The sequence below is a fragment of the Myotis yumanensis genome, unplaced genomic scaffold (genome assembly GCF_028538775.1).
Source record: "Myotis yumanensis isolate MYYU_CA2020_CCGP unplaced genomic scaffold, mMyoYum1.0.hap1 SCAF_2, whole genome shotgun sequence".
NCBI lineage: Eukaryota > Metazoa > Chordata > Mammalia > Chiroptera > Vespertilionidae > Myotis > Myotis yumanensis.
The window spans coordinates 184,346,740-184,374,721 of NW_027223753.1; the positions used below are offsets into that span (position 1 = coordinate 184,346,740).

A 27,982-nucleotide genomic window follows, 5' to 3' on the forward strand; every position below is an offset into this window, starting at 1 on the left:
ATTGCCAATCTAGATTACATTAAAAGATTCAACTATATGCTGTCTACAAAAAGACATAGGTTTAGCAGTGGTCCTCAAACTACGGCCCGCGGGCCACATGCAAATACAAATATTGTATTTGTTCCCGTTTTGTTTTTTTACTTCAAAATAAGATATGTGCAGTGTGCATAGGAATTTGTTCATAGGTTTTTTTAAAACTATAGTCCAGCCCTCCAACGGTCTGAGGGACAGTGAACTGGCCCCCTGTTTAAAAAGTTTGAGGACCCCTGGTTTAAAGGGAAGAAAAATTATATACCATACAGTAACCATTAAAACCTGTGTTTATGTCAGTTTTGCCTATGTTAAATATCAAAGTGGACCTCAGGAAAGGGGTACTATCAGAGATTAAAATAAGGCTCAATAAGTAAGATATCTAGAAAATCCTTTCAAATACTAGGAAATTAAATGATAAACATCAAAATAATTATGAGTCAAATGTAAAAAACTAAAATAACCAAAGGCATGGGTTTGAATCTTTGCTTCATCACTTACGAGGCTTGAATTTCACAAGTAACTTTCCTTTGCCTCAGTTTTCTCACCTTTACGTCTAAGTAAATTGCTTGAAGTCATTCCTGTATCTCAAAATATATCAGATTTGTATTTTATTTCAGTCCCAACAACAACAAATAGAGATTATTTTCAATGGTAATAAAGCAATAAATTATACATATGCATAGAAGGAACTATTCTTATGTTTAAAATATGTTTTTATTGATATTTAGAGAGAGAGGAAGGGAAAGGGAGAGAGAGAAAGAGAGACATCCATGTGAGAGAGAAACATCGATTGGCATCCTCCCACATGCACCCTGACAGGGGAGCAAGCCTGCAACTTGGGCATGTATCCTGACCAGGAATCTAACTGGTGACCTCTGGTGCATGGATGATGACACACTGGCCAGGGCAGAGGAAACTATTATTTTTAAAATATCCTTTTTGAACCCCAGCAGATACTCAATCAAGTAGACAATTTGAAAACTCCTGTGAAAATAGAACTTTTGGGGCCTTATTTTCCACAACTTTGAGGATAATTAAAATGCTTAGAGGTGATATGAGCTTCAAGCATTACAGATATTCGTGAGATTTCTTTGTTTTCTGAGGGTATTTTTTAAAATTGATTTCAAAGAGAAAGAGGAAGGGACAGAGATCCTAAAACTGGATTGGATTCCTTAAGTTGCCTGTCCAACTAGCAAAATATGTGCTAAAAGGATCATACTTTATTTATAATAAATATATTTACAAACTTTCATGACTATATTTTAATATTTTCATTATACAGAGCTTGCAATAGATTAATTAAAATAATTCCACCTACAGCATTTTTCTATTGTCTCCATTATACTCTGCCATTCATCCCACGACTTTTCAGCCAAACATGTCATCTTCTACATTTATATCCAAATTGACTGCATTTTAGTTTACAATCATCTTGCTTGATGTCTTATGTCTCATCCTAGCTTCCACTCTTTCTCTTCTAACAATTTAGTTTAGTCTTACCTCTGAGGTCAGTATTCATTTGACTTTTATCTTTCCTTCCCATTAACTCTCAATATAAAAATGGTTTATAAATAAGAAAGCAGTATATTAATGAAATGGAGTGGTATTCTTATGCAACAATGCATCTGCCTGTCTTTAGAAGGTAAATCTATCAGTTCTTGTTGGTTTGCTTCCCTGCTTTTGAATTCGCTGTGTTTCTTGAAAAACAGTGCAGTGGGTGCTAACATGCTAAGTACTGCCTTTAGGAAATATCCATTTTGATCCATTCCTCATGGGTGTATCTATTCCTATGTTATTGTAAGATGATTCTATTAAACAAATGACTTAGCCTTTCTGCAGCCTCTTCCTCTATAAATTCTCACTGGGGTATTAAAAGCATTCATGTACTTGAAATGTTCTAAAAGATGTCAGTTGCGTGGCCTGGGATAAGTACAAATGAGAACAGAAGAGATATGTTTTTATCTACTTCCTGCAAGGTCAGTTGATTCTTAAAAAGTTCTAAATTTCCCAGAATTAATTCTGCAAATACAAATAAAGAAAGGGAGCTGTAAATTTCCTTGTAATGTGGTTATACAAGGTTCAGCAAGTAAAGGTCTGGGTTTAAATCCCTGCAACATCCCTGACTAGCCTTGACTTTCACGAGTCACTTTGCCTCAGCTCTGCATTTCTGAACAAGGGAAAATAACATTATCTTCCTTACCACTTGCAACGGGGGCCAAATGATAGTATAGCTGGGGAAATGTTTTGCAAATGGGAAATATTTGTGCAAATCTTAACTTTAAGGTCAATATTGTGTGTATTTTCAAAGACTTCAGGTGACCAACCTGAAATTCTACAAGACTATTGGCAACATAGTACTGGCCTCCACTAGCATTTTGCAAATCCTAGGGTTATCCTGTTACTGCTGTATTTATCTAAACTCTCCTTCATTTCCTCTTTTGTTGCTATGGCAAGAATTCTTCATGTTTAGCCTCTTTCAGGCCTGTGACTTTTCCTTATTTTTCACAGAAGTCTGAAGAGCAGCCATATGTTAAGTTGTAACACCTTTAGTTTGAAAATAAAAGCCTCCTGGATGTCACTACCTATAACTTTGCTCACAGGTTAGTGTGACGTGCATTTCTCATGAATCTTCCTCACTGGAGAAAATGCAGATCATGTGCCCTTTCCAGTTACCTGGGGCAAAATAGTTTTGTAATTGGATACAAATGTTCTTATAATATTACCAAGCATTATGCTTTTGTTAGCAAATATGACTTTCACACAGAAAATAGTTGACTTCACTGTAAGAGATTAGCAGATAAAGTCTAATATATAACTTTCCCATATGTTTAATCTCAATCTTTTTTTTCTTTCTTAGACTTTTAATTTCTGTAAGCTTCCTTTGTAGAACCTGTTCAACACAGATAGGCTCTGATGAAGTCTGTTTTGCTTTTTGTGGAAAGAACATAATGTGAGAATCATGGATATAGCCTAAAAAAGGGGAAGGGGTATTTTGGTTTTGGGAGAGAGGTCAAAAGGATAGGGTGATATAATGCAAATTATTAAACAAGCATGTCCCATGTGCCTCTTCATCTATACAGTTAGAGCCTTCATACCAGTTTTATTATTTACTTGTCCTCAAACTGGTCTTATGACCCCATTATATTTTTAAGCATTATTGAGAATATTAAAGAGCTTTCTCTTTGTGTTATAGCTATAAATATGTATCACATTAGAAATTAAAATGTAGAAATTTAAAAATACTTACTCGGTGCAGCCACTATGGAAGACAGTGTGGAGTTTCCTCAAAAAACTGGAAATGGAACTCCCATTTGACCCTGTAATCCCACTTCTAGGAATATATCCCAAGAAACCAGAAACACCAATCAGAAAGGATATGTGCACTCATATGTTCATAGCAGCACAATTCACCATAGCTAATATCTGGAAACAGCCTAAGTGCCCATCAGTAGATGAATGGATTAGAAAACTGTGGTACATCTACACGATGGAATACTATGCTGCTGTAAAAAAGAAGGAACTCTTACCATTTGCAACAGCATGGATAGAACTGGAGAGCATTATGCTAAGTGAAATAAACCAGTCAATGAAGGAAAAATACCACATGATCTCACTCATTCATGGATAATAAAGACCATTACAAACTTTTGAACAATAATAGATACAGAGGCAGTGCTGCCTCAAACTGATTGTCAAACTGCAGTGGGAAGGCCAGGGAGGGTTGGGGGGCAGAAGGGAGGGGGGTAATAGATCAACCAAAGGACTTGTATGCATGCATATAAGCATAACTAATGGACATAAGACACTGGGGGGTAAGGGAGGCCAGGGGATTGTCAAGGGCGGGGAGGGGGGGAGAAAGGACACATATGTAATACCCTTTGTAATACTTTTAGCAATAAAAAAACTAAATAAAAAAATAAAAATACTTACTCATTTAAAAATAATAAGCCCATTACATGTTAACATAAAATATATATTTTATGAAAAATAACTCTATTTTCAAAAAGCATACATAGAAGAGTAGCATTGTTTTACATGTTTGCAAATCAATGTGTGGCATTATAAAAGAAAACTGGGTTCTCATATCTGATTCTGCTTTCAATCTGTTGCAAAAAGGTTGAACAATATGAAGAAAATCCAGTCTGACACAGATGTGTCATTGGAAAGAGAAAGATGATGTTAATGAACTTTTTAGATAATCCTGAATATTCTTCTTTGAATATTTATCAAGTGGTAATTGCTTAAAGATTAATTGCAATGTGGAATCTGAAACTTTATCAACCAATTTGTACTCTGTTACACCAAAAGCCATATGGTCCCTTTATACTTTGAATGGATTGTTTACCAATGCATGAGTTAGTGACATCATATGTTTATTTTTTTAAATATATATTTTATTGATTTTTTACAGAGAGGAAGGGAGAGGGATAGAGAGTTAGAAACATCAATGAGAGAGAAGCATCGATCAGCTGCCTCCTGCACACTCCCTACTGGGGATGTGCCTGCAACCAAGGTACATGCCCTTGATCGGAATCGAACCTGGCACCCTTCAGTCCCCAGCCCGACACTCTATCCTGTGAGCCAAATCGGATAGGACTATTATTAGGAAAATAATGCATCATTTGCAGATTTCTATTATGCAGAATTCAATTTTGCAATAGTAAATTTACAAAATTGCATGTTAATTTCATCAATCTCATCAGAAAAGTCTTCAAGCATTGGGTGGCTGTCAAACTCACAGTGAGAGATACAAGTTTTTTAAAATTCTAATTTTACTTGAAAGTTCAAACTTTTATCGCTGGCAATAAATACTGTCAGTTGTGTTCCTTTAAGTGACAGGCACACTTATTTTATTTTCGAGAAATGTCTGCCAAATTCCATGTCTGATAATCAGAGTCTGTTAGCTGTTCTTCCCAGTAAAATATGATGATATCCCCTGGAAACAGTGACTAAGTCAGCTTACAAATGCAAACACCGGCACAGGTGCTTTCTTCGAGACCGCTGTCACACTTTGTTATGCCGGAGAGAAGTGCTTTATGCATATGTCCCATCTAGTCATGCCAAATAGTAAAAAGACATATACTCAAGGGTTGAGATTTATATTTTTTTGGAGGGGTGGCAGGCCAAGAAGGGAGTGTATTCAATTGGTGAAGAATATACCGCTAGATTACTAGAACAGTTTGCTATAACTGATTTGATTCCCGAGAAAGAAACTGCAGTTTTACCCACCATGGCTTTTTCAACATCAGTGCCAATGTCAACACAGTGAAGAGGGAAAATAATACCTTAATATCATCTATATATATAAGAGGTAATATGCTAATTAGCCAAGATGCCATAAAAGTCACAACCGGTCAGGAGGAGGCTGCAAGCACAGGTGAGGCCCAGAGCAGACACTGACAAGGGGGGGCCTGGGCTGCTCCAGCCGTGGCGCACCAGCAGTCCCTCCTCTGCACGGTCCCTCCTCTGCACGTGAGCTGCAGAGGAAACACCTTTTCTGACCACTCAATGGCTAAGTTTCCAGTATGCTACTCACAGTGTTCTTGGTAACTTGGGTAATAAGAATCCAAGAAGGTGATCTAGGGTTTTTCCACCTCACTCCTGAAGGAAAAAAATGAAGGTTCGCTGCTGGAGGGGCTAAGAAATGTCATATCCTGCCCTAGCCAGTTTTGCTCAGTGGTTAGAGCCTTAGCCTGTGGACTGCAGGGTCCAGTTCGATTCTGATCAAGGGCATGCACCTAGGTTGCAGGCTTCCCCCTGGCCGGGGCCCAGGTCAGGGCTCATGCAGGAGCCAACCAATCGAAGTGTTCCTCTCACTTTGATGTTTCTCTCTGTCTTTCCCTCTCTCTTCCATGCTCTCTAAAAATCAATGGAAAAATATCCTCAGGTGAAGAGAATGAAAGAAAGAAGGAAGGAAGGAAAGAAAGAAAGAAAGAAAGAAAGAAAGAAAGAAAGAAAGAAAGAGGGAGGGAGGGAGGGAGGGAGGGAGGGAGGAAGGAAGTAAAGAAAAAAGAAAGAAAGAATCATCCTATCTAATAAAAGAGAAACATGGTAATTAGCCGTACAGCCGCTACCCTTCCCATTGGCTAATCAGGGCGATATGCAAATTAACTGCCAGCCAAGATGGCGGCCGGCCAGGCAGCTAGAAGCGAACAGGGAGGCTTGCTTGCTTCAGTGACGGAGGAAGCCAAGCTTCCCCACCTGCCTTGCCGGCCTCTGAGCTTGCAATTTGAAACATTGTAATAAATATAGAAGCTAAACAAAACCCCAGAAACCTGCTTTAGTCAGCCAGGCTTCAGTCAGCAAGACCAAAACATTGTTTTGAATACAGAAGGTAAACAAAGGCCAGAAACCTTCTTTCAGCAGCCAAGCCTCAGAGAGAAAGCCGGCTCTCAGCTCCAGTGACAGGCATAGAAGGTAAATAAATGCCAGAATAAAAAAAAAAAGAAAAAAAGGAGAGGTTTGGAGCTTCAGTCGCCAACCAGCCTGAAAACAGGCCTCAGCCCCTCACCCAGACTGGCCAGGCACCCCAGTGGGGACCCTCACCCTGAAGCAACAAGATGGCGGCTAATTTGCAGGAGGCAGCAGGCAAGGCTGTCCGTGGTCCCGGGACCCGAATCTGTGACCCTGCTGGACAGGGAGCACCACGGGAGGCTGTCCACAGTCTGGGACCTGGATCCATGTCCTTGCGGGCGGGGTGGCAGTGCTTGAGGCTGTCTGCGGTCCCAGGACCCAGATCTGTGACCCTGCCAAATGGGCGGCACCATGGGAGGCTGTCCGCAGTCCAGGACTCGGATCTGTGAACCTGCCGGGCGGGGTGGCAGTGCTTGGGGCTGTCCATGGTCCTGGGACCCAGATCTGTGACCTGGTGGGCAGGGGGGCAGCACGGGAGGCTGTCTGCAGTCCGGGACCCGAATCTGTGACCCTGCTGGGTGGGGGTCAGTGCTTGAGGCTGTGCGCGGTCCCGGGACTCAGATCCGTGACCCTTCACAGCAGGGAGGCAGCCATCAGCGCCCAGGAGTGACTGTGCAAGATCCGCCTCCTGGCCCAGAAGGTGCAGGATTGCAGGGACAGCCACCGTGGCGGGCCAGACTGATGTCATCCTCCTGGCCGCACCACGGGGGTTTTCGGATCTGCAAAGCCAGAGGCCTCCGGTGTGCACATCCCCCCTGGCGTGCGAACATCCCCCAGCCTGCAACAGTTGCAAACCAAGGCGTGCACAAGTTCCCTCCGCCTCTCCACCGCACTTCCATCAACCCGGCATGCCTAACACCCCCACAGGATGTGCACACATCCCCTCTGATGCGCTCACGTCCTTTGGACAGTGTCTGGGTGTTCTGGGTGCTGAGAGTGGGCGCCTGTGAGATGACAGTGAGAGGGCAGAGTGGTGATACCCTGTTCCCACGGAGGCCAGTGCAGCTACGAGATCACCTCTGGGGAGTTAATGCAGGTGCTGAGGCAGGAGCATTTGCAGACAGACACACCTGGTGGGTGTGGGTGGCCCCTGCTGAGGTGCCTTTGGTGAGCATTCAAGATCAAGACCCAGGCAGAGAGGAATTCCGTCCTCTCAGTGAAACAGTGGGATAGTCGGGGTGACTGTAGAGGAGGAATGTGCACTTTGGGTGCCAGCACCCATGAGTGAAGGCTGCCCTGACTGAGCCTTGCTTGCTTGGGGCCTAGCGCACTCCTGCCGGGCAGCGGATGACAGGACGTGCTTTTCCGAATTAATGAGAGAAAATGTTGATTCTCCTGCTGCCCACGAAGGTGGAAAGTGAAGTGGGAAGACATGTGGGGAATGAGCAAAGTTCCCTGTCTGGGGGTTCCAAATCTGCTGTTGGTTTTTTTCACCACTGACTAGAGATATACAGGGTGTTCCCCCAAAATGTATACACACTTTGAATACCTACTAATTCCAATGGTTTTAAGCATAAGAAAGGAACAACAATAGAGCTGTTATCTGTTAAAAGTGTGGTCACAAACAGGTAGTTGGACATTCCCTGAGGGGTCTCAGATTGGAGAGGGTGAAGGCCAGACTGAGGGGCCCCTTCTCCCCCCCCCTACCCCAGTGCATGAATTTCATGCACCGGGCTACTAGTATACTATGAAAGAGACATCTTGAAAATGCCTAAAGAAAGTTGTCATTTTTTCGTGGTTTAGGGACTGGAGTCCCTGTTGATGAAAACACTTTGGCAGTTACAGCGGCTGGCAGTGGCAGCAGCAGTGGGGTGATGGGGGTGGCACCTTCCCCTGATCAGTTGGTGACCTCCCACAGAGGGAGACCAGACTGTGGCATAGGCCCACTCCCTGATGGCTCCCAGACTGTGAGAGGGGGCAGGTTGGGCTGAGGGACCCCCCTCCAGTGCACGAATTTTGTGCACCGGGCCTCTAGTTATAATAATAATATCGTGAGCCCCCTGAAAGTGTTTAGGAACCCTTGAGAATCTGCAAACCACACTTAGAGAACCACTCAACTAGTTCATAGTGTCCTTGGTATCTTACCAGGGCTTATATCTCTCATCTTTCTTCAGATCATTGTAGCGATTATCTTCTAAAAAAATTATTTCCATCATGTGCTTGCTTAGTAATCCCTGAAGCATTAGTAATTTCTTCTATAATGTTAAAAATCATTTAACTAATGAACAGATTCTTAATAGACTCCTGCCTTCTCCTCTAGTCAATTTTATTACTTTAGTCAGGCAAATGCACACAGCAGTTTTTAATATGCTTTGCCATTCTCTGTCACCAAGTCATTTGGGGACCACTTTTCCAGTTTGGGTTTTCTACCGCTCTCCTTTAATTAGGACCATTTCAAAGTGCAGCTCAAAATTCACTTCCTCCTGATTTGGTTCCAAATTTTATATGTTCCCATCATTGCAGACCCTTTCCCCAAACCTTTTGTTTTTCTCATCTCCTTTGTATACATTCATAATGTAACTGTTTCCAGTTTCAGTGCATTTATTGTTGGTTACATATGAACTTTTATGGTTTTTCACAACTGGGTTAATATTTCTGTTTGGGAGATAGTTGCTTATTGTCTAACAGATTTTTAGACAAAACAAGTATGATATGTGCTATTGTCATTATATTCACAGAAATGGCAAGATTTTTAAAGATATTTAGAAAATGTATTCTTTGCAAAGACACTTTATTTGGTACAAGTCACAACAGGTTGCAACTCAGTACTTTGAGCCAAAGAGGATAGAATGTCAAAACGGAAGACTGAGTTATCTTTGTCAATAAAGAAAGGATTAATAAACACATTAAAAAAAAACTCCCTGTGTTTCAAAGGGAAACCATTAACATTTTCATTTATACAATTTGTAATTAATAGACATTCCTAATTAGAGTCACTTTGAGTAATGGTAATTTGGTTTATAACTAAACATTGAATCCCATAATGAGAGCTTTCTCCATAACTAAAGTCCTTATCCAATTCAAATTTTGATTTTAAACTTCCAAACTATTGTCCATAATCTAGGGGCTTAGCCAGGATGGACATTGTAAACATAAATATAGTGCCCAATGGTAATTTGGTTTATAACTAAAGATTGAATCCCATAATGAGAGCTTTCTCCATAACTAAAGTCCTTATCCAATTCAAATTTTGATTTTAAACTTCCAAACTATTGTCCATAATCTAGGGGCTTAGCCAGGATGGACATTGTAAACATAAATATAGTGCCCATTCTAAAAGAAATTAGCATCCTATTTCATTGTCCTATGAAACTACCTAGTAGTATTCATTACAATTTATTTCAGTTCACTTTAAAGGTTCTTACCTAATTGCCCCATTGAAGGTAGAATAAATAATAATAGAATGCAAGAAGACATTTATGTCCACACAATAGGGCTACTCAAAATATTAATTTAAGTTTGTATTTACCATTCTGGCTCTTTTCTTTAAAAACTGTACAGTATCTGGGACATGTTTATACTCAATAATTATAGCTGAGTAAATCATCATTTCTGGTAAGTTAGAACAGAGGGGAATTTATTAATTGTGCTTTTCAAAGCAATCATTCTAAAATGCATCCCACCCAAGTAACACAGAGAATGAAAGAAATGTGATATTTGTCAAGCTGTTCTTGAACCACCTCCACCGCTGATCCACCCTTCTCCCCCTCAGTGTTACACAGACAGGTGAACAGGGCTCTACATCTACATCTTTGGTTTCTGAATCTTGATAGCTTTTCTACAAGAGAGTTGATAGCTGGTATTTGGTTCATGGATCCTGAAGAAAAGATAACAGAGACAACACTATTATTTTTTTAAGAGAAAAATGTCAAGAACGAAAAATGAAAATGTCACGAGATAGGTTGATATACTGTATTACTTAAAGACTGTTTTGTTGGGAGAACTGACCGAGTGATTTACTAACAGCTTTTACTGGACAGCCTTTGGATTACAATGTAGATGAAAAATAAATGGGGATTCATTTCATTTTTACTCTATCCAGACATTTGACAGATGGAGAGAAAAAATGGGAAAACACAATTAGAGTCTACGAACATGTGGGGTTTTCAAAGTATGAAAAACAATTTTGTATTTTGAATTTTTCTCAAAGACCTTCCTTATCGATCTCTATCTCTGTATCCCTTAATTACATAAACTTCCTTTCATTCCTGATCACATCTGCATACAGTTCGGGATTATAAGATTGTGTAACCCTGACATTCCACTGGGATATAGGTTCAAAAATCAGTGGAGAGAGGCCCCTGATAGATCCGGGTCACAATAGGTGTAGATCTCAATGGAGAAGCTTAGATAAGATTAGGGTCCTTGGTGGCTCCTTTTGGAAGAGTGTGTTCAGTCACTCGGTAACATGGTTTTATTCCAAAAGCACTCATTTAGTGCCCATCATGTGTTAAGTATTTGCTAGGTGCTACACATATAAAGATAATTTTGTTGAGCATTACTTCCTATTATGGCGAGGTCTCCAATGGATACAGAGTAATTAAGCTAGTAAAAAAAAGTGAAAGAAATGTAGAGAAAATGAAATGTTCCCAATTGCTTACAAAGGCATCTACTTCATACTTCTAAAGATCCAGGAGCATCTTATACTTATTTTTGGTGATTATTTTATGTATAGTAACTGATGATATTCATGTTTTTGGAAGATACTGAAGACTATGTGGCTTCCTTCTCAAGTTTCCTATTTCTTGGTATTGATGACCCATTAAGTTGGTTATTTGAATTTTAACCTTTATTTTATTTTTCTAAACAAAGAAATCTCATACTCAAAATCTAAAGTAAAACATACTTAAACATAGATCCTAATCATTCTTTAATGTGTGTTTATTCTAACTCTATAAAGAAGACAGACAATATAATATCTGCCCTCTACATATTTTTTAGTATTGTGACAATATAGCAATTTTTAAAGTATTTATCTGATTGACTCTTGGTCATGTCAAGAAATAAGCTATTTGTTGTTCAATTGAGTAATTCACATTTTTTCACATTTAATGTTTTACACATCAAATTAATTGTAGTTGGGAGAGGCAAAACACCAGGGACAATATTTGAATTACTCCCCTATTTAGCTTCTTCTCTAAACTTGTTTCCTTCTGTGCCGTGCACATGCTGGGATCTCAAGAAATTTGTGAGAATTATTTCTTCTTGCTGTTTCCCTAAAGAGCTAGGTTTTACTTTTATGCTTTTGCAAAAACGTACTCTGCTACTGTTTTGGCAGAGCTATATGCTTTATTCGACAACAACCTACTGTAATTTTCTCATTTCAAAAACCAATGCCCTTAATTCTAATTTTATGCTCTAATACTTTATAAAATAGTTCAATTTTTTCCATGTAAATTAAATCGGGTCATTCTATTGTTCTGTCTTGCTTGTCAATGTAAGATATTTAAAGTGAGCAATGGTCTCCTCAGTTATTCTCAATAAGTTGAAGACTGTTATACTTTATTTTAGCTTTTAATTCTAATCATCAATCTTTTGCTGTGAACCAAGTGACCAAATAAGACAGAAACAGTAAAATTTCACTGAATCCTTGTGTAGTGACGGCAATATTGCATAAGTTCCCTTTACATTCCATTTCTTCCACCTACCCAGAATTTTGGTTATTAGATTGAGATTTAATATTATGCCAACAACCCATGCTGAAAGAAGCTCTAAAAGGCAACCGTATGGAACACTTTCTGATTTTTCTGCAAATCTGTTACTGAGGACAGATTGTTTCATTCTAGGGTATCTTTGGATAAGGTGATCTTTCTGATTGTACTACAAGAAATATTTGAATTGAGCAACCGGCTTATTTGAAACAAATTATATGTCCTCTTTACATTGGCTACCAGCAAACCTAGAAGAAAATATATAGTCCATCTCAACTGAACTCTTAGGATCTTATGACATATTTTGTGTGCTGACTTCATCCAGGCTTTATCTTAATTTTCCTACTTTTAATCTTGCTTTCCTCATTCAATTAATTTTTTTTATTTTTAATTATGGTGAAACACACATAACTTAGAATTTACCGTATTACTCATTCTTTAAATATGCAATTTAGTAGTGTTAAGTACATTCACATTCTTGTACAACAAATCTCCAGAACTCTTTTCATCTTGCAGAACTAAAACTCCATACCATTAACAACTTCCCATTCCCCTCTCACTCTAGCCCCTGGAAACCAGCATTCTACCTGATGTCTCTATTATCTACTCTAGGTGACTCATATAAATGAAATGACACAGTATTTGTCTTTTGGTGATTGTTTATTTAACCTAGCATACTGTCCTGAAGATTCATCCACGTTGTAGTATATATAAGAATTTCCTTTTTAAGGCTAACAACATTCCATTGTATGTATATGCCACATTGTGTTTATCCAGTCAGCTGTTGATAGACACTAGTGATCTTCCACCTTTAGGCTATCCTATATAATAAAAGCCCAGTGACCATAACAGCCTAATGACCAGAACAACCACTCAACCGGTTGCTATGAGGTGCATTGACCACCTCTCGGTCCCTCCCTGCTGGCCCACAGGCTCCGATCGCAGGATGGCAAACAAGAAACCAGGGGGAACCGGGGTGGGTGGCAGCGGGTGAGACTGGGGACTGGTGAGAGGGCAGAAGATGGCTCTGATTGCAGGCTAGGCCTAGGGACCCTACCCGCACACGATTTTGTGCACTGGGCCTCTAGTTGTAAATGATATTGCTATGAATATAGGGGTACATCTTTAAAACCCAGCTTTCAATACTTTGGGTACATACACAGACGTGGAATTGTTGAATCATGTTGTAATTCTATTCTTAGTATTTTTAGGAATTTCCATACTTTTTTCCACAGCAGCCTCACCATTTTACATTCCTACACACCATGCATAAGGATTCCAATTTCTCCACATTCTTGCCAACATTGGTTATTTTCTGATTTGTTTGTTTTTGGTGTGTGTGTCTTTTAATAGTCATCTAGTGAGTGTGAGGTGATATCTCAGTGTGGTTTTGATTTGCATTTTCTTGATTATGAGTGACTTTGAGCATCTTTTCATGTGCTTATTGGCCATTTGTATATCTTCTTTGAAGTAATGTCTATTCTAGTCCTTTGCCTATTTTAATTGTTTTTTTATTGTTGAGTTATAGGATATTAATTGCTTATCAGATATATGATTTGCAAATATTTTCTCCCATTCCTTGGGCTGCCTTTTCATTCTGTTGATAGTGTCTTTTGATGCACAAAAGTTTTTAATTTTGATGTAATTCTATTCATCTAGTTTTTCTTTTGTTCCCTGTAAGTTATTTTTACTTTAATTTATGTACGTTTTCTATAAGCTGCTTTAAACTTTTCCTAGAACAGAATATAAATAGATAATAATGCAATTACTTTTCAACATTAGGCATTTTGTCATTTCTGCATATTTTAAATTTTTGGACTTTGTTATGAACCCTTATTTATTTGTTAATGGAATGAATAGGACAAATAGTACTTGCATATCTGAACAAAAATTATCTATGTAGGGAGACAATTCTCCATGTGTCTCCTACATTTTTTTTGTTTGTATGTCCTCTGAAAAAGGCACTGTTGACCTTCGGTCTACAGCCTTGGAAGATGAGTTAGTGTCTCCTACTAGAGCTAAGGATAGTCATGGTTACAGCTCATTATAAAAGACTAGAGGCCCAGTGCACAAAATTCATGCACAAGGGGTGTGTGTCCCTCAGCCCAGCCTGCACCCGCTCCAATCTGGGACCCCAGTGGGATTGGGCCTAAACGGGCAGTTGGGCATACTTCTCACAATCCAGGTCTGCTGGCTCCCAACCGCATTCCTGCCTGCCTACCTCATTGCCCCTAACCGCTTTTGCCTGCCAGCCTGATCACCCCCTAAACACTCCCCTGCCAGCCTGTTTGACACCTAACTGCTCCCCTACCAACCCAATTGTGCCTAACTGCCCCCTCTTGCCGGCCTGGTCACCCCAATTGCCCTCCTCTGTAGGCCTGGTTGCCCCCAACTGCCCTCCCATTGCTGGTCCGGTCACCCCTAACTGCCCTTCCTTGTCATCCTGGTCTCCCCTAACTGCCCTCCCCTGCCGGCCTGGTCGCCCCCAATTGCCCTCCCCTGCAGGCCTGGTTGCCCCCAACTTCCCTCCTCTGCTGGCCATCTAGTGGTGGCCATCTTTGACCACATGGGGGCGGCCATCTTGTGTGTTGGAGTGATGGTCAATTTGCATATTATCTTTTTGTTATATAGAATTTACATTTCCTTAGCTTTGCATTCCTCTCCTGTGATGTGATGCAACCTACTGCATGTGAAGGTGTCATCTGGCCTTTGCATTGCCATCTGGGAATTGCGGCAGTACAACAAAAGACTGATACACTAGCTACTGCCATTGTTATGACTAAGAAACTCTCCTTTGTCTCTGGCCCTGGAAGTTCATGTCTTCTATGAGTATCCATGAAACTGCTATGCTAACTTGTTAACCTGCAAGCAAGGAAAAACTCAGATGCTTCACAATACTCAACAGTGTATTATAAGGGATTTTTGTGATTATACTTGAAAGTCATTTAGTCTAATCTTCCACTCAGTCAAGAATTTCTTACACAACCTGACAGATGGCATTCTAAATATCACTTAAATGATTCCAGTAATAAGAAACTCTCCTCGGTGCCTGTTGCATCACTGGTTAATAAGTATCTCCTTATGTTGAACTAAACGACTTATAACTTTGTAATACTAGGCTTTTGCCTGATCTCATCTGGAATTTCAGAGAATAATTTTTCAATTTTCCTACTTTTCACATGGTAGGTCTTTGTGTTTGAAAGTACTTATCTTATTTAACTATCTAAACATATCAATCTCATCCCATATTCTTCACACACTGTCCTCCAGACCCATTGGACATTCTAGACACACTCAATATGATGCTGATTCTCACAGAAACGCTGAACAATAGATGGATTCAAGAGACTGTATGGCTAAGGCACAATTTAGTGAAAATATATTATTTAGACACCAATACTTTTGATCAATTTCATGTAAATTTTATGTACAGTTTTTGTAGCTCTAACATATTGTTATATCACATTTCACTGTGATTAGTTTAAATATTCAGACTTTTTCCACATGGCCATACTCAAGCTGTGATTATATCTATAGAACTAATTTTTTTAAAAAATTCATACCATAAGGCTTTTATTTTAACCATTCCAGATAATTTTGAACTTAGCTCTGTCATCAGTGATATTAGTTCCTTGTTAAGTAAAATTTATGCCATCTGAAAATTTCATAGGCAACCTTTCAATTTCTCAATCTTAGTTACTAATAGATATGTTGTCCACAAAAAGGGCTAAAAAAGCCATTAAATTCCTTCTTTCATAATAACCCATAATAACTTTAAGAGTATTGATCAGTCCTAGCTCGTTTGGCTGAGTGGATACAGTGTTGCCCCACAGATTGAAGGGTCCTGGGTTTGATTTTGGTCAAGGACATGTACCTCAGTCGCAGGCTCCGTCCTGGCCCTGGTCGGGGCCCGTGTGGGAGGCAGCCAATCAATGTATCTCTCTCACCTCAATGTTTCTCTTTGTGTGTCTCTCCCCTTCACTTTCACTCTCTCTAAAAGTCAATGGAAAAATATCCTGGGGTGAGGATTAACAATAACAACAAAAAAGAGTATTGATCAGTTGTTCAACCACTTATAATCTATTGAGTGTTATAATATATTGTGTGATGCTATTATCTAGTGTCACCGTCTTATTCATACAGATATCATGCTTTGTTGAAATTAAAATATTCCATAATCCTGGCATTCTCTAGATCAACCAACTATTTCTAAAGCACTATGCAGCACTTTCCTAGGAGAGTAAATCCATCTTGGGCAAAAGAACTTTGGCAGAGCAAGACTTTTGAAGAACAGCTTAGCACAGCCAGGACACTACATCATGGGCAAGAAATATCAGATAAAAACTTTCATTCAGTAAGAATTTTATAGGCACTTGCCAAAAATGTATAAGTAAATAAATGATTACAAAGTAAGGAGGAAGAATTACCTTTGTGTGAAAGAAAAAATTATGGTTAGAGTTGGAAGACCTAGGCCACTAGACAGAACTATGCTCTTATTTACACCAATCTACTTTTACAAAATTTATTTTTACAGGGATAAAATATATAAACATGCTTTATAAACATACTCTTTTTCTAATTAATATAAAGTATTAGTCAATGGTATTAGAAGTTTGGTATTAATTTGGAATAACTCATATAATAGTTTTTAAATTTCCAATACTTTAATCAGAAATTACCAAAACGGGGGGGAGGGGGGGGAGCGCGGTTGGAATGGGAGACATCTGTAATACTATCAACAATAAAAAATATATTAAAAACAAGCAAACAGCTGATCGAAGATGGCGGCATAGGTAAACACCGGAGATTGCCGCCGTAAACAACCACTTCAAAAATACAACTAAAAGTCGGAACGGACATCAACCAGTACCACAGGAAGGCTGGCTGAGGAGAGACTCTTCAACTAGAAGCAAAAACAACAGCATTCCGACGCTCAGAGGAGGCGTAGTGTGGAAAATTTAAAGGTACGGTGGTGCGGTGGTGAGGTGGTGCGCGCGCAAAGCGGGCTGGCGGCTGAGGGCGCGGTTGTCGTTTTCAATCAGGAGTGAGTCTCAGACTCTGGGCTACAGATCCGGGCGAGTCTCTAGGGACCCAGACTCAAACGGGAGAAGCAGGACTGTCTGGCTGCGGCCCCTCCGAGGTTTGCAGCGGTTGCTGGGACAGAGAGGGAGAACCCCTGGGGACGGACTGAGAGCGGCCATAGCGGCTCCCTCCCCCTGCCCTGTTGATCCCGCCCGCCCAAGCCCTGCGCACAGCCATTTGCCGATCGCCTCAGGCAAAGGCTGGATTAGCGCCTCCCCAGAAGACAGACGTTTTCCGCACAGCTAATTCCTACAGCCAGTCGGCCTGGTGGTCAAATCCCTCTAGTGTTAACTACAACAATTAAGGCTTGGCTAGAACAAGACTGCGCACAGAGACCACAAGGGGGTGCACCAAGAAAGCATAAAAGATGCGGAGACAAAAAAACATGACAGAAATGGAGGATATGGAGCTAAGAATCGCAATTTTGAGGGCTTGCCATAAATTTGTGCAGAGCCTCACGAAAACTAATGAGACCCTCGATGCTACGATAAAGAAATTAGAAAGTAAGCATACATGGACTGAAATAAAGAATATTATACCCAATAGCAGACCAGAGGAGCTCAAGAATCAAACCAAAGATTCGACAAAAAACACCCAATTGGAAAAGCAAAATGAAAAAAGAATCCGAAAGTGTGAAGATAGTGTAAGGAGCCTCTGGGACAGCTTTAAGCGGTCTAATATCAGAATTATTGGAGTGCCAGAAGATGAGAGACAGCAAGATATTGAAAACCTATTTCAAGAAATAATGGCAGAAAACTTCCCCCACCTGGAGAAAGAAATGGACTTACAGGTTCAAGAAGCGCAGAGAACCCCAAACAAAAGGAATCCAAAGAGGACCACACCAAGACACATCATCATTAAAATGCCAAGAGCAAAAGACAAAGAGAAAATCTTAAAAGCAGCAAGAGAAAGAGGCTCAATTACCTACAAGGGACTACCCATACGACTGTCAGCTGATTTCTCAACAGAAACTTTACAGGCCAGAAGGGAATGGCAAGAAATGTTCAAAGTGCTGAATACCAAGAACCTACAACCAAGATTACTTTATCCAGCAAAGCTATCATTCAGAATTGAAGGTCAGATAAAGAGCTTCACAGATAAGGAAAAGCTAAAGGAGTTCACCACCGCCAAACCAGTATTATATGAAATGCTGAAAGGTATCCTTTAAGAAGAGGAAGAAGAAGAAAAAGGTAAAGATACAAATTATGAACAACAAATATGCATCTATCAACAAATGAATCTAAGAATCAAGTGAATAAATAACCTGATGTACAGAATGAACTGGTGATTATAATAGAATCAGGGATATAGAAAGGGAATGGACTAACTATTCTTAGGGGGAAAAGGGGTGTGGGAGATGCGGGAAGTGACTGGACAAAAATCATGCACCTATGGATGAACACAGTGGGTGGGGAGTGAGGGTGGAGGGTGGGGTGGGAGCTGGAAGGAGGGGAGTTATGGGGGGAAAAAAGAGGAACAAATGTAATAATCTGAACAATAAAGATTTAAAAAATAAAAAAACAAAAAACAAACAAACAAGCAAACAAAAAAGAAATTACCAAAACAAGTAATTTTTGTTCTTATGGAAGTAACGTATTTATTTGTATAAACCATTAGTTATAGAGAGTAATAAAACTTCATTAACTCAGTCCCATCTGTTCAGAAATCATCATAGGAAAGACAGTAAGGTATAATACAAAATTCTGTGGCTAAATATGGGAAAAACAATAAATTTGAAACTCTTCAACTAACTAGTTGTATACAATTTTAGAAAGGTCCTTTAATGTCTCTACTTTTTGTTCACTGGTGCTTGAAGTAAGCTTAATTACTTAACCTATCTGTCTCATCATTATATAATGTTATATTTTACACGGGCCATATAGATGTTTCTTTTCTACTTTATTTTTTCCATATGCAATATTTCTGGGAATGATATTTTGTCTGTGTGTGTGTGTTTTTTTTAAATCTGGAGTTCTTAAATAGCCATAATGGGTCACGTGAATTCCCTAAATTTTGGCAATTATCATTAAGTGTATTATTCTGGACAAAAGTCTATAACTTTCATCTGATTCTCAAAAAGCTCTGTGAATCTCTCAAGAAAAAAAAGATTAAGAACCACTTCAATGATGAACTAATTCCAAATGATTCTCATCAACTTATAAAAAAGGCTCATAAGAGGTTGCTTAATAATCTTCTGTGGTTTCAGTGACACTTTTTCTCCCATATCAATAACACAACACATAAGCTACATTTCAAACTTTCACTAATGCTATCTCCTCATTCAGTGAAGCTGTGACTCCTGTGGCTCAATGTAGAGTGGTGTTGTGGTTAAAAGAAACAAGTCCAGTCTAGCAGTAGTGATTGCCAAAATTTAGAGAATTCATGTGACCCATTAAGGGTATTAAAGAAGTCCAATTTATTATTTTTGACCCAGCCATGGACTACATCTGTCTAGTTCACCTCATTATATCAGATGCTTTGGACAATGCCTGGCAAGGAAGAAAAATATCTACCAGTTTATCTCTAGGGGAAGAAGGCAAGTAGGGAATGATCATTGTCTCATCTAAATTGGATTGAACTCCAAAACTCTATGAAATGATGGAAGAATCATCAAGACTTGTTATTTCAAGAGAAAATGGAAACCCAAAGTGAATAAGGGCCCTGTCAAAAGTGTCAAAATCAAAATCAAAGTCCTTAAACAGTATAGGGTTCCTTCCATTCCATTACTTTATCCAATTGAGGGAAGACACAGAAACTAATATGGAGTGTAAAAGAACAAGTGACCCAAATTCCAGTCCCTTTCTCTCAATGGAAATTCAGTAGCTGACAAGTTTTTCCTTTGTTATAAGTAGAAATGTCATAAATAACCTGTGATTTTTGACTGATTTATTAACATAAGAAAATAATGTCATGCCTTAGATATAATATTAGTTGGATTATTCATCTTCTTTGCCTTTGTCATATGTATAAAAATCTCCAGTGCTATAAATAAAATTGTTTTTATCATGCAAACTTAATTATCTTTTCAATAATGCTTGTTTATTTGTCTTCACATACAATTATAGGAAGTAAAGGGCTTCATTCATTCATATCTTTTAAAATACATAGTATTTAAAATTGGATGCATGTTATTTCATTTTTATACACTTCTGGTAATTGTCTTGTAAAAACCTAATAACATTTGCGTTGCTTTTATCTTTTTACAGGAGCATTGTTTTAAACCCAGCCTATTTCCGAAATCATCTTCGTCAGGCAACAGTGTTTAGATGTCTGGAGAGATATTCAGAAGCTGCCCGGTATGTTTGTTATAACTTGTGTGAAGATTTATTTCAAGTTAAGTTAATTTTATTCTCAGCTTCTGGTAATAGCATAATAGAACTTTCCATTTCTCTTGTGGAATTTGATTTTACCAGAATTATTGTCTTGTAAACATCAAACCAACAATTATTGACTATCTTTTTCTTTAATTAAAGCTATTTTGAATTCATAGCTCTTAGTAAAATTCAAATTTCCTAGCCATGAGCTCACTAATAACGATGGGAAAACTTCCATGGAAGGTTAAAAATGAACTTGACCTCTTGCTCTCAGGTATGTTCCTGATCCTCGCTGTAATGGCACAATTCTGTGACTTTCTTCAGTTCTTGAAATAAAATCCAACCACATATGAAGGACCCCAAGAGCTTGTTTCTAGAGGAGATGGCAGAAGTTATAACTCCAACAATTGTTAGAAGTGTCCTGAAGTATTGCTAGTTGCATCCAAATATGTTTTATAAAAATTTAGTGAAATAGCTTTTAATACTCTCATCCCCAGAACCTAGACATATGGCAAAGAATTGCAAGAATTCTGCAACAGCATCAATGCTATATTTAGAGTTTCTCCTCACTTGTGACAACCAAGCCTTCCCCAAACCCCTGGCCCTAGGTCATGTTCATCATATCAGACTTCTCTCTCTTTTATGAATTCTGTCAAAGAACTTTCTTCATCTCCCAATGTATAGGTACATGCTGTTTTTTATTCACCCAGTTTACCACCCCAGAAATTTAGCAAGAAAGTGTGAATGGTTTCTACACCTACTCCAAACACAACTCCTAAGGTGAAATTTAAATTTGTAGTAATATGGATGGGAAGGGGTGGGAGGGGCAGGGGGTGGCGGAGGCTAAGCTACAGGTGGCTATTGTCTCTAGGACAATTACAAATAACACTTTCTTGGAAAATTAAGTTTAAGGAATTTAAGTAGATAATAAAAGATTCCATGATACTTATAGCATGAGACTGACATGAATTCCATTTGAGTAAGATGGTGATAGGAGTTACCCGAACTCAATTAAATGATGGATATGAAAGACAGAATTAGTCCCACTACTCTCACTTTTCAGTCAAACAATCAACATGCCACAAAAGCTATTTACCTATGTGTTAATGTCTACTTTTAAAAATTAAAATGAATCTTTATCAATTTCTTCCTATCAGTTTTTTAATTTTATGGGTATCTGTAAAACAGTTTTTAAGAGATAATTTATTAGTATGTCTTTAAAATCTATTCAGAAGATCAATAGGAGAAGGTTAGGTACAATTACAGAACTAGATTGCAACTAGTAAAAAGCTGCTGGTGGTGTGCTGGGATCAGCTTGTACAGACTCTGGAAAGCTGTAGGATAAATTAGCAATCCTGGGAGAATTTACACTATGGAATTGGCAATCTCTATAAATCTAGACTCTTCTGATGTGGAGTAGAGCCAGGTTACCAGCATATCATTAGTTATAATTTACCTAGAGGCCCGATGCATGAAAATTCATGCAAGAGTAGGCCTTCATTCCCCTGGCTGCCGGCACCAGCTTCCCTCCGGCACCTGGGACCCAGACTTCCCTCCGGCCGCCAGCAGGCACCCAGGATCCAGGCTTTGCTCTGGCCCCAGCTTTGTCTGGAAGGACATCTGGAATGACACCTGGAAGGATGTCTGGTCTAAAAGCATATTACCCTTTTATTATTATAGATTGTATCAAACCTAACTGAGTTAAAGTGGTGACAAAAAAAATTTTATGGGTCCTAAAACAAATAAACAAGAACCTGAAAATTAAGAATTCCTTAGTTTTTGCCATGTAAAATTGGCACTGAATATGCATTGTCCTTGACATGTATATTCCTGTGGTGAAATAAGTATAACTTTTTAATACCACGTGGTAGCTGACCTGACAATGCTCCTTGAGAAAATTCCTAAAAATTATTGGTTATGCTGGTATAGACTTTCCAATTGAGAAGCAGATATAATTACTTTTAGATACAAGTGTTTTTATCTTGATTTCCTTAAAAGATAGTATTATAGCTCTCAATATGCAGTATTGTTTGTCCTTTTCTCTCCCAAGGGAAAGGATGCTATTAACTGTGAACATGAATATCTTAGTGTCTCTTAGCTATCAGAGTTATAATGTAAAACAATAAACATAAATCAATATATAAAGCATTCATGTTTATCATTAATGTCTTAGGAGATTTGGGTAGTTTGGTTCAGGTCTCTCACAAGCACATTACATTGAAACTCATTGGAAAAACCAGCACATCAAGGTTATTTCCTCTAAGATGCTAAATACTCATGTTTCTGAGAGTGAGCAGCACCTACCAAATATAAAAAGATGTAATTTTTTTTATCTGATTTAGGATGTCTTAAAACCATGATTCCCAGTGAAGTGGATCGTGTCCTATCTGTTCTAAGTTAGAGTATTTATAGTCAATATCTAGAAATTAGGCTGTCTAAGGTTTTCTGAGCCTAACCAGCTCTACCAAGTAAGGAATTCCTAGTGAAGCCAGAAAAGATTCCAAGGACAGCCTCATGAGAGCCCAGATTCTCAACCAGAGAGGCTAGAGGAAATGTTACTCCCTGTGGTTGAAGGCAAGGTATCCATCAGATTTGCAGCAATGAGAAGGTCCTTTTATTTTATGGGCCAATATCTTTTCAGTAACATCCTACTGGAAGAAAGAGCAAAAGTATAGAGATGATAGAAAACAGAACAAAAATAGGAATATTTTATTTCAGTTTAAGGTTCTGCAAGGATGCTAGTCACCCTTGAGGAGACAACTGGCACTGGTTACAGTGATGAAAATCACATTTTCAGAAGTCTAAATTGAGATTGCTATAACCCCAAGAAACAAGAAACCTCTGAAGCTTTACCTGAAATAGAAAGTAGCCTAGCTCTTTAATACCTCTTTGTTTCTATGCATACAAAATATACGTGTTCAAGTAGAATGTCTTTGCTCAAATCTATTCCCCCTCCTCCAACACACACACACACACACACACACACACACACAATCATATCATTTAGCACTACCTTCTTAAGAAAGATAAGACAAGAAAAAGCTTGCAGAGATGAGAAACAAACAAACAAAAGCCAACACTCACTATTTTGGGAAGAGAATTAGTGACTCAATAACATGAATGGCATAATGTCTTTCATCTCTGTATGCTTGATGTTTAGCGCAGGGCTTGGCACAGATCAAGCACCAGTTTGGGGTTTGCAAATTAAATTGGCTAGTTTTGGAGTTGGTAGTTAATACCATTTAGCTTTACCGGTAAGAAGATATTATATGAAATTGTTAGTACAATCCTGGTTGAAAGATAAATATGAAGGTGTGCACATAGAAATTAAAGTGATAAATTATGCATCCTATAATAAAGATCCATAAGGCAAAAAATAGAGGATATTACACAAACCCTTTAGTTTAAGACCATGCTATTTAAAAGGTAGCAAACAGAAGGTAACACTAAAGAAGAGAGCACAATAAAGCCTTTTTACCCATCACTGAGGAAGAATTAGCCATATGTCTCTACATACATGAACTAGACAGGGGTGTAGTAGTGCAGGAATAACACACTCAAATGCTCAGGCAGGTGCTGTGTGAAGGAGGCCAATTATAAGATTAAAGGATGTCTTATGAACTACAGAGAACTGGAGATCGCTAACTAAAGTGACCATATAATTTGTCTGTCAAACTGAACATTATCATAGTGAAAGTTGGCACTACTGAAATTTATACCAGGAAAACAGGCATAACCCAATGACTGCGATGAGCACACTGGCTCTATGGCCACCCTACCATCAGCCCTTTCAAAGGGAGTGTCCATATTCCAGTCCAGCTAATGTAGCTGTATAAGAATGTAGGTTCAGTGTTGTACATTTTTGACTCTTACAGAAATAGTATAAAAATTCAGAGCTTTCCAAGAAATTTCTTGACTTTTAAATGTTGGCAATTATTTTGAGTTTTTCAAACACAGTGTCATCTTAAGAAAGCTAAAGTGGTCCCATCCATAAAAATGGAATTCACTGAAGAATCAATTTTCCAAGTGACCAATTTCAGAATTCACCAAATTTGAAGTTCACTAAAAACTTATTTGGGGAAATAATCTTACTGAATAATTAATATGAGTACATTTTTATGTATATACTAGAGGCCAGGTGCACAAACATTTGTGCACTCAGGGCGGGGGGGGGGGGGGGGGCTCTCAGCCCAGCCTGTGCCCTCTCATAGTCTGGGACCCCTCTGGGATGGCCACCTGCTGGCTTAGGCCCGCTCCCCGGGGTATCGGGCCTAAGCTGGCAGTCAAATATCCCTCTGGCAGCCCAGGAGCCCTTGGGGGTTGTCCACTTGCCAAGGGGAGCAGGCCTAAGCTGCAGTTGGACATCCTTAGCGCTGCTGAGGAGGCAGGAGAGGCTCCTGCCATCACTGCTGTGCTGGCAGCTGGCAGCCTGGCTTGTGGCTGAGCAGAGCTCCCCCTGTGGGAATGCACTGACCACCAGGGGGCATCTCCTGCATTGAGCGTCTGCCCCCTGGTGGTCAGTGTGTGTCATAGTGACCAGTCATTCCCAGTAGTTCTGCTGTTAGGATCAATTTGCATATTACCCTTTTATTATATGCCTGGTACATGGGTGGGAGCTGGCTGGTTTGCCCTGAAGGGTGACCCGGATCAGGGTGGGGGTCCCGCTCGGGTGCCTGGCCTGCCTGGGTGAGGGGCTGAGGGCTGTTTTCAGACTGGCCACACCCCCTTCAGGGTGGGGGTCCCCACTGGAGTGCCTGGCCAGCCTGGGTGAGGTGCTAAGGGCCGTTTTCAGGTTGGCCACACCCCCTTCAAGGAGGGGGGTCCTGCTGGGGTTCCTGGCCAGCCTGGGTGAGGGGCTGATGGCTGTTTGCAGGCTGGCCACAGCCCCCAGCCACCCAAGCTCCCAGTGGAGGCTGGCTGGAAGCAGGTATCTAGGATTTATTTATCTTCTATAATTGAAACTTTGTTGCCTTGAGCGGAGGCCACAGCCGGCCAGGGCAGGGGGGAAGCTTGGCTTCCTCCATCGCTGGGGCAACCAAGCCTCCTGCTTGCTCCAGCTCCTTGGCTGCCGGCCGCCATCTTGGTTGGGTTAATTTGCATATAGTCGCTCTCATAGGTTGGTGGGCATGGCTTGGGGCATAGTGATCGTATGGTCAATTTGCATGTTTCTCTTTTATTAGATTAGATTCCTCATTAAATATTCAGAAAAATAGTTTTATTTAATTTTAGAGTATTTTTCAAAAGCCAGTCATAGAATGGTTTATTCTTATGAAATATATCCTTTTTGTGTGAATGATTGTTATTCTACTGCTCTTATTATATGACTACTAGAGGACCATTGCACAAAATTTGTGCACTCGGGGGGAGGGGGTCCCTCAGCCCGGCCTGTGCCCTCTCGCAGTCTGGGACCCCTCAGGGGTGACCACTTGCTGTCTTAGGCCTGCTCCCCAGGGGGTGGGCCTAAGATGGCAATCAGACATCCCTCTGGCAGCCCGGCAGCCCTCAGGGATGTCCCTTTGCCATCGGGGAGCAGACCTAAGTTGCAGTCAGACAACCTTAGCGCTGCTGAGGAGGCAGGAGAGGCTCCCACCACCACTGCTGTACTAGCAGCCATCAGCCTGGCTTGTGGCTGAGCAGAGCTCCCCCCTGTGAGAGCACACTGACCACCAGAAGGCAGCTCCTGCATTGAGCGTCTGCGCCCTGGTGGCCAGTGTGTGTCATAGTGACCAGTCATTCCCAGTCTTTCTGCTGTTAAGGTCAGTTTGCATATTACCCTTTTACTATATAGGATAGAGGCCTGGTGCACAGGTGGGGACAGGCTGGTTTGCCCTGAAGGGAGATCTGGATCAGGGTGGAGGTCCCAATTGGGTGCCTGACCAGCCTGGATGATGGGCTGATGGCTGTTTGCAGCTGGTCACACCCCCTTCAGGGTGGGGGTCCCCACTGGGGTGCCTGGCCAGTCTGGGTGAGGGGCTGAGGGCTGTTTTCAGGCTGGTGGGCGACTGAAGCTCCCAGCATCTTTTTTTTATTATTATTCTGGGATTTATTTACCTTCTATAGCTGTCACTGGAGCTGAGAGCCGGCTCCAGCTCTGAGGCCCAGCTCCAGCTCTGAGGCCGCAGCTGGCTGAAAGCAGGTATCTGGGTTTGTTTAGCTTCTATAATTGAAACTCTGTTGCCATCACTGGCACTCTAAGCTCTGAGGCCGTGGCCGGCTGAAAGCAGGTATCTGGCATTTGTTTAGCTTCTATAATTGAGACATTGTTGCTTCCAGAGCTCAGAGCTGGGCCGCGGCAGGCGGGGAACCTTGGCTTCCTCTATCACTGGAGCAAGCAAGCCTCATGTTCGCTTCAACTGCGTGGCTGCCGGCTGCCATCTTTGTTGGCAGTTAATTTGCATATCACCCTGATTAGCCAATGGGAAGCGTAGTGGAGGTATGGTCAATTACCATGTTTGTCTATTATTAGATAGGATTTTCTTTTCATAAATAGAAGTATAATTTTAATTTGTACGTTTAACAGTTTACATTGATTGCTTCCTTTTTTTAAATATATTTTATTGATTTTTTACAGAGAGGAAGGGAAAGGGATAGAGAATTAGAAACATCTATGAGAGAGAAACATTGATCAGCTGCCACCTGCACACTCCTTACCAGGGATGTGCCCGCAACCAAGGTACATGCCCCTGATCAGAATCGAACCTGGTACCCTTCAGTCCACAGGCCGACGCTCTATCCACCGAGCCAAACCGGCTAGGGCACATTGATTGCTTTCTATTTTTTTGTGATTTTTATTTTTAACACTTTTTCATTTTTAAGATTCTTTCCCCAGTTTTTGGAGAGTGACCAAATCTACCTATTTAATAAAATACATTTTAACTGTTTACAGCATTTACAATGATTCCTATCTAATGAGTCAATTTTCACAGTGCTCTGCTTCATTACTGAAGCCACACACAGCACAGTCTGGGCTGTAAATTCCACAGAGGGGGAGAGTGAAGAACAGGGAGGGACCAAAGCCCCAGAAAACTGGAGTCCTGCTCCCTTCAAATGTATCCATAAGATAACTAAAATTTTTCTAAAGAGCTATAATAAATGAAGATTTAGTCAATAAATATGTTTATAAATTTGATAAATTGGTCATTGACAAACTCCTTATCTTATGAATTGACCTAGAGCCCACAGAAGGCTGTGAGCCACAGTATCAGGTTTGCAGCCTGGATCAAATTCTCTGTCAGCTCTCATTGAATTCTGGAGTTTAATCCTTCACAGATAAAAACTGAGCTTCCTTCTACCAGCAAAAGGATTCCTTCCCAGGTCAATTTTGTGCTAGGTCATTTGGGGGAACATTTTAATCTAAAACCAGCAGTCCACTATTAGAAAAAGATGATATTTTATAGGGGACAATGGCTTTAGTCAATGTATTATCTGCAACAAATCTGGTCTGTTCTACCTTTTATTTTGCAATTTTACTTACTATCATGTATATAT

At 40.1% G+C, this 27,982-nt stretch overlaps 1 protein-coding gene across 1 annotated transcript in view; it reads left to right on the forward strand.

Annotated features, from left to right (window-relative positions):
• SPATA16 (spermatogenesis associated 16) overlaps nt 1–27,982 on the forward strand; it is a 207,340-nt gene that overhangs the window by 51,676 nt on the left and 127,682 nt on the right. The window contains 1 exon segment of the mRNA XM_070403628.1: nt 20,387–20,476. Within this exon segment, the coding sequence (XP_070259729.1) occupies nt 20,387–20,476 (90 nt within the window).